Source organism: Myotis davidii, unplaced genomic scaffold, assembly GCF_000327345.1.
Source record: "Myotis davidii unplaced genomic scaffold, ASM32734v1 scaffold187, whole genome shotgun sequence".
In the NCBI taxonomy this organism is placed as follows: Eukaryota; Metazoa; Chordata; class Mammalia; order Chiroptera; family Vespertilionidae; genus Myotis; species Myotis davidii.
Genome location: NW_006383018.1, coordinates 3575118 through 3583212, shown reverse-complemented (window position 1 = coordinate 3583212; position 8095 = coordinate 3575118). Strand labels below are relative to the sequence as shown.

The window sequence follows — 8095 nt, the reverse complement described above, 5'->3', positions numbered from 1 at the left end:
AATGATATTCTAGGGTGGGTAATACTAATTTCCCTTTCATTTAAGCTCTTGGCATAGGTGCTTCAAAGCATCTGGCTGGACTGTTAAGGAGGTGGGGAAGCATAAAATAAATTGAGAGGTTTTCAAACTATCTAAGGACTTTAACATTTTTTTCCTTGATTTTTGGACAGAGGCATTTCTTTTTTATATGCCTACAAAATATGAAAAGGCTGCAGTTAATTTAAAAATGACTTTATTAACATATTAATCACCCAACCTGAAACCTGTTTTACTGGTGCTTGATTTGACAAGAACTACCTGGCAGGAGTGCATAGGAGAATCCTAGGTAGGCTAATAAGATACCATAGAAAACAATAATTTGATCTTTCAAATTTAAATCTTACCATAAACTTCTCAAGGCTAGTCTGTGGTGAGTATAGGAAATGGTTCCTGTTATAGGAGTTAGCTAAGACAGCCTGAGGAAGTTGAAAAAATATCAAGTAAATCCCTGGGAAGAGGAGAGGTTTCAGTTTTCACATAGAAACCAAGGTCAACAGTAGCAAACCTGGTAGAACCCAGATAATACTTCCTAATACAATACAATACAATACAATACAATACAATACTTTGGAATGTGAGCTCTGACCCTTGCCAATTAGTTTGCCTGCATCAACTGTACTGATTTGATCCTACGTAATTAGACTCTGAGTAGAGTCTAGCCTACGTTTTAAAATAAACAACCTGAGAGCCTTATTCATTCTGACTTTCTTTTAAGCAGTATTTTTTCCTCCTCTAAACGAAATCTTGCTTCATACTCTGGTTTGGAAAACAGATAAGAAAATGACTCAAAATGAAACCAGAGTGACAGAAATAAGATCAGTGTTACCTACAGATTGGAGGGAGGGGTTGGAGATGGGACGATAAGGAGGCAAAAAAAGAAAGGCAGGAGGGATTCCAAGGAGAAATGAGGTAACTTTTGGGGGTGATGGATATATTCATTATCTTGATTGTGGTAATGGTTTCATGGATACACACACATGCCAAAGCTAACAATATTATTTATTTTAAATATGTGGTTTATTACATGTCAATTACACCCCAATAAGTATTTGCTCATATTCTTGGCTTTCTTACCCAACATGGTATTTCCCCAGCTCCCTAAACTTGGTACCCAGCACTCCATGAAAAGGAGTAGTTTGAAAACTTCTGATTTTTAAGATTTCCTTAAATAATGACATGCTTCATGTAGGTCATCAGCCAGCATATTTATGAGTCTCCAGAGAAAACATAGTATTGTACTACTCATTATATTGATCTTCATTTTGTTTATAAACCTCTCTAGAAAAATACATTAGAGCGAAGTTAATGGATGTGGCAAAGTATAAATCTTGGCAAGTTAATAGGAAGAAGAATAAACGTGAGAAGCAAAATAAGTTTTCCACTTGTAATATATACCCAACCATGCCTAGCAGAAGCATTTAACTTTGAATTTATTAAAAAGGTATTTTAAACATCCATATTCTTATAGATTTTCCAGGTTATTTGCTTGTTACAAAAATTCAGAGAAAGCATAAAAATAGATGCTTAAAAATTCTTGTGATATAAGAAATTGTTGATATTCAGCTGTAGGCTTGAGATGTACATGAGCTGTAATATAAATTAAAATACTAAGAAAACGCATTTACATATACCTGCTTTGTCCCCTAAAGTACCTTACATTAAGCTAAAAATAACACTAATTGCTAAATTAAATAATTTCACAAAAGTAATAGATGGAAAAATGTTAAAATAAGGAAAATAAAATTCTTCCTTAGTAGTGAAGTGTAATAACTCTGTAACCAATAAAATAATCCATATAATTAAATATTAAAAGCAAACAATTTTTTTTTTTTTGTCAAATCAGAGTGCTATCATGCAGTAAGAAATATAATGCATACTCACGACTCCCAACATCCTCTACAGAAATCATGTCCACAGGGCATATCCACCGGGTCTTCAAATACAGAAATACTGCACATACAAATGTCACACTGGAGATGAAGAAGAGCAATGATTTAAACAAAGTCATATGTTGAAAAGAGTGCAATACATTCATCTGTCCATTAGTTTAAGGCAAAAATACTAATATAGTAATTATAAAAAGTTAAGTGTTTCAAAATTATAAGGTAAGTTAAAATTAGTGTGCCTACCTTCGATTGAATAACAAATACGCTTACCTCATTATAAATGATTGTGAGATTTATTCTTACACTCCAAATTTATATATTAAATTAATCAGTGACTACACACATTTGGAAAAGGAAGTACAAGAAAAAAATCATTACAATCTATTCAGGTCAAGATTAAATTGTCCATTTCAAAATAACTACTTCAATATCATGTCTTTTACCCTATATTTACCCCAGAAAATCTACAAAAACAGAGTAACTGTTTTTTCAATATAGCAACTCAGGATATTCAGAGTAGCAAGTCAAGGATTTCTACCCAAGGAACTCTGCTATAAAACTATGTATTTTCTAAACAATGACTTATTAGAAACAAACATTATGTTACAGATGTAAATTATAGAAGTAGGATTCTGTTTTCTAAGAAGGCTTAGATAAAACCTGGATACTTTCATTTATCACAAATTTTGAGGGCTGACTCATTCAAGAAACTTTAAAATTTCCTATAACAGTATACGAATGTTATGCCAGTGAAAAATGCAGACACAGGCAGTACTGTTTCTCAGTAACATTTTTATGGAAGTTTATCTAGATAAACTCCAGAAGCTTTACTAAAACAAACACATAATTATCAACATAGTATAAATGTTTTGAAGAAAATATAAAATATGTTTTCATATTTTTGGTGTAAAGTGCCTATCACAATCTCAACTTTTAATATTTCAGTATGGTGTGTTTAAAAACTAAGCAACTGGAGTTTTTAAGTGGAAATATAGTAGGTGGTTTTCCTACACTCTTCTATGTTTTTTGTTTTGAAATGAGTAAAGAAAACCTTTATTTTTCATTCTGTAATTCAGAGATCAAAAAAATATTCTGTGATAAGAAATATTTACCACATCATGAAATAATGGAATCCTTCAAGAAAGGTATAGGATTCAATGACCAGAAGATGATAGAGGGTCTATGAAACAATTAAAAAGGTAAACACAAAACTATGGGAAGTACACTGAATACCAAACCATACCAAACTGGTGTCCAGATCCCCAGGATTAGTCCTTGGAGTTCTTGGAGAAGGGAGCGTGTCCCAGGCATTACACCCACTTGGTGGTGGAGTTGGCATCTGCACACCTGATCGTTGGCAGCAATTCTCTGGGTTGGACATCCAAGCTTCAAGTAATTTCTCCCTGTCCCAGTCTTTAAGAAAAATGGAATGATTATCTCTCAAAAACAAACAAACAAACAAACAAAAAACACAGAAAATTATGGTGTTTTAAGAACTTCATAATAACAAAGGAAAGTGAGGATAAATTAAAGAGATATTTCCTGTGGCCATCCAAGGAAAAAAATACTTATATAAAGTAGTAATTGCAAATAGAATATTCAGGTATGCTAACTCATTAATATTTTTAAACAGAATTTAAACTTTTATAATCTACCATGGATTACAACCATGTCTACAATACAGTCAAAATTTCTAGTCATTACTAATAATCAAAAGAAGTGGCTCACCTCTTTTGGAATTTACTAAATTCTTGTTGCAAGTTAGCTGTTTTACTCTTTCAAGAAAAATACCTAATTTTGCAATTAGCTTCACTGGTACCAAGTTGTAAAATTATTGCATAGCTCACTATAACTATGTCAAAAATGCCAACAATACTTAAAAATCATTTAATAAAAAGCTTAAAAGCAGAAGGAACTTCTGAAGGGATTATGGCTATAAATAAAGTTTTAGTGAGTTAGGTATAAATTCTGTAGTAAGTGAGCTCCAATCTGGCTTACCTAAAAAATATTATCTTCATACTTACTACGAACATTTAAAAAATAACCAAGTGAAGCATGTTATTATAAACTCCAGAGCCATGAAATCCTAATCCTTTAAAATAATAAACTAATATATCCAATTATTTTGCTAGGTATTTTACACACATTATTTCATTTATTCTTCACAACAAACTTTTCAACCATTATTGAGGTGAAGAAACGAACACTCAGGGAAGTTATATAACCTACCCAGGCTCACAAAGATAGTGAGGGATTATTTAACTGATTTCTGTGACTCCAAAGTGCAGCACAATCAAGCGTAGGGTCAAGAGTGGTACAGACTCAATTATTTACTGTAGGCTCATTCCCTATAATTTTACAGTCAAAATATAAATTAGCTGTGCAAATTTTCTATATAAGATTGTTTTCAACCATGTTAAGTCAATGTATATGGTGGTTTAAACAGGATAATTATGACTCAGACATGCAATGAAGATAGAAGGAATGCATTTCTACCTGTATAAACCATATGTGCAAAGGCACAGAAGTATAACAAAGACAGATGTGTGGTTCTGTAAAATTATAGGATATCATGTGGTGGCCAGGGGAGACGAAAAATAACACTAGAAAAAGTGACTAGAGTACAAAGAGTAAGAAAAATCCAACAACTGAAAAATATTGCACATGAGTACAATCCAGGAAATGTTGCTAAATGGACCTCAGTGTTTTGATAGGTCTTACTTAAAAAGTTAAAATTACTTTTCTTAGGAGAGTATGATTACTTTCCAAAAGTCTCTATTATATCACTTTAATAAAGGAAAAAAGAACTACTGTAATTCATACATAGAGATATGAAATATAGTAAACTTTAGTCTTATCTACTACAAATATTTTTCAGAAAAATTTCTGTTTGGATTCTATCACATCATTTATGTAGCAAATACTTATTGAATGCCTTTTATGTGCCATGCATTGTGTCAGGCAGTAGAAATACAATGGAAGGAAAAACCAGGCACAATTCCTGCCTTCATGGAACTTATAGTTTAATAAGGAGAAAGACATTAAGGAAAATCAACACATTTAATAAACAATCATCAATGTCAGAAGAGACATGAAGGAGAGAGAGGTAGAGGATCCCAGTCAGGGAGGTCAGAGAAGGTGACTGGGAAAATGGCCTGGAGAGACAGCTGAAGGGCAAGAATGATTTACCTAGGTAAAAGGTAGAGGGAAGACATCCTGGACAGATGGTACACAGCATGTTCAAAGACCTTGTGGCAGGAGGAAAGGTGGAATCCTCATGAAATTAAAAAGGTCAATGTACCGAAGCATGGAGACTAGAGGGGAAGCACTGTGTGAGATGAGGCTGAAGAAATAAGGGCTGGCCATGCAGGACTTCATTTAATAACATTGTTATCTTTAGTTTAGGAGTGAAAGTCAGTGAAAAGTTGGGCATGGGGTTAGGAAGGACAGGTTTTCATGAATACATTTGATAAGATCAGTTTGACTACAGTATGGAAACAAAGAAACAAATGAAGAAATTGGACAGGGCAAGAGTGGAGGGAAGGTTGGGCAGGCTATTGGGTAGTATAAGTGAAAGATGATGGTAGCTGGGGCTAGGTGGTTGGTTGTAAGTGTAGATGAAGATAAAGGCATACGTTTACAATTTGAGAGGTGAAACTGATAATTTGGTGAAAACAGGATATTGAGTCTAAAGGAGAGGAAATGCCAAAGTTAGTGTCCAGGTTAACCCAGTCATTTCATTGGTGCTGCCATCTGTGTAAACTGGGAATACCAGAGAATCAGGCAGAGGTGGAAGAGCATGATTTTTAGTTTTAGACATAACGAGTTTAAGATGTTTTTGAGATATCCTTAGATCTGTTTTGTGTATTTGTTTACTAGAGGCCTAGTGCACGAAATCTGTGCACTTGTGGGGTGGTGGTGGTGGGGGGTCCCTCGGCCCAGCTTACGTCCTCTCGCAGTGTGGGAGCCCTCAGGGGATGTTTGACTGATGGCTTCGGCCTGCTCCCCAGCCATCAGTAGGACATCCTTAGTGCTGCCGCGGAGGCAGGCGAGGCTCCCGCCACCACTGCTGCACTCACCAGCCGTGAGCTCAGCTTCTGGCTGAGCGGCACTCCCTCTGTGGGAGCACACTAACCATCAGGAGGCAGCTCCTGTGTTGAGTGTCTGACCTTGGTGGTCAGTGCATATCATAGCGCTGGTTGTTCCACCGAAACCGGCTCTCTGACATCCCCCGAGGGGTCCCAGATTGTGACAGGTCGCAGGCCAGGCTGAGGGACCCCACTGGTGGATGACTGGGGCCGGGGCGGGACATGGGAGGTTAACCAGCTGGGGAGGAACCACGGGAGGGCTCCAGGGCATGTCTGGCCTGTCTCAGTCCTGATCGCACGGACCCCAGCAGCTAACCTACTGGTCAGAGCGTCTGTCCCCTGGTGGTCAGTGCAAGCCATGGCGACTGGTCGACCGGTCAATTGTCTGCCCCCTAGTGGTCAGTGCATGGTCATAGTGAACTGTTGTGTGGCCTTAGCATATCATTAGCATATTATGCTTTTATTGATTGAATGGACAACTGGATGACCAGAGTTAGCATATTAGGCTTTTATTACACAGGATTTATTATTTTAAAATTAAATTTATTGAGGTGACATCAGTTAATAAAATCATATAAGTTTTTAGTGTACAACTGTATAACACACCATCTGTATATTGCAATTTGTGCTCAACACCCTAAGCAAAATCTTCCATGCTTTTAAATAGGCAGTTATATATAAGAGTATGTGTGTATAAAAGAGGTCTAGTCCAGAGGGAGAAATCTATACCTATAGAAGCCGTGGGAGAAGATATCATTCTGCAAGAAGGGAGCAGAGTGAGAAGATGCGGACTACCAACATTTAATTGCCTATAAAAGATGATAAGCCTCCAACAACAGAACTTAAAAAGTACTTCAATATAAATTTACTCTAGGCCCAAGCAAAACCTTGGTCTCATATTTTGTAAATTATACTTATTTTCTCATTAGATAGTATTTCATTATATAAGCTACTTTTATTACTGAAGAAATGCTCAGAGAATGACCTTTTGTATTCTTAACAGAGTCCTCCTTAAAATTTAATTACTACTTAGTAAATACTGCCAAACATGTTTGTCTTCTGTTTAATCAAGATCAACTTCATTACGTTGGGAATAAATTTGACAATAGATAATATAATGTTCAAATCTATTTTCCTGTGTAAAGCTGAATGAATGTAACCAAGGTTACAATCTATGAATCTTCCAAACAGTTCAGCTCTATAGCCTGAAACAGAGCCTGTCCTGGTTTTGAGAGCAATTAGAGTAAATTGTAGTTCTGTACACTGTCCACTTTATTCACTAACATCATTTATCTCTGTACTTCTTAATTACCAAATGCCACTGACATTACCTAAACAATATGGAAGAGCTGTCCGTTTGAAACCTGCATTAGCCTTTGTTTGATGCCTTAACAGAGGAAAAACATGAAACTCTATCAAAAAAGTTATCACAGAATAGACAAATTATAGGTAGGAAATTAGACATCACTTTATTAAAATTGATCTCTACTATGTGAAAGAAGTAATTTAGAGTGATACCAATGAAGTAAAAATGGAGTTGATCATTTATTTAATAATACTTGATGATATATGTAAGAAAATAGAAATGAAATGTTTCTTTTAATTACAATAAAATTCCTTGTAAAGTTAACCTTAGATTGCCGGGGTCCAGCCTCAGTGGTCCAGGGGTTCCCAAAGGTGTGGACGGAGTCGGCGAAGAATGTTTTACACGGAGACAGTGTTCATAACTCTCTAGCTCTCTCTAGTCTCCGTGGATCTTCCTGTGCCTGGCTGAGGCCACAGAGAAAGATCCCGAGGCAATCTGAGCCTTTATTTTTATAGTCAGAGGTAAACAAGGTAGTGGTTTCCATAGTTACACTGTTCTCGTGAGTTTCACTTGATTTTGTTCTTGTTGCACTTCCCTCAGCCCATTAGCTACTCAGGTAAGAGCTAGGGAGCGTCATACGGTCAAGCCTAATTATGCTTAAGAGGACTGTGCCCTCTAAGCTGGGACTTGTTTGTGACTTTGCCAACAGGTCAGCCCGAGGCTTAACCCTATAGCTGCTCCCCACATTAGATTCTATATAGTATTGTAACGTATAT

The 8095-nt window shown here is 36.1% G+C and overlaps 1 protein-coding gene across 2 annotated transcripts in view; it reads right to left on the bottom strand.

Moving 5' to 3' along the window:
• Positions 1-8095, bottom strand: part of ANKIB1 (ankyrin repeat and IBR domain containing 1) — an 83773-nt gene that overhangs the window by 43363 nt on the left and 32315 nt on the right. For both annotated transcript variants that reach the window (XM_006779202.2, XM_006779201.1), the window contains exons 5-6: positions 3169-3338; positions 1921-2009 (exon numbers count right to left, since the gene is read on the bottom strand). In XM_006779202.2, coding sequence (XP_006779265.1) covers positions 1921-2009; positions 3169-3338 — 259 coding nt within the window. The remainder of the gene's footprint in view (positions 1-1920; positions 2010-3168; positions 3339-8095) is intronic.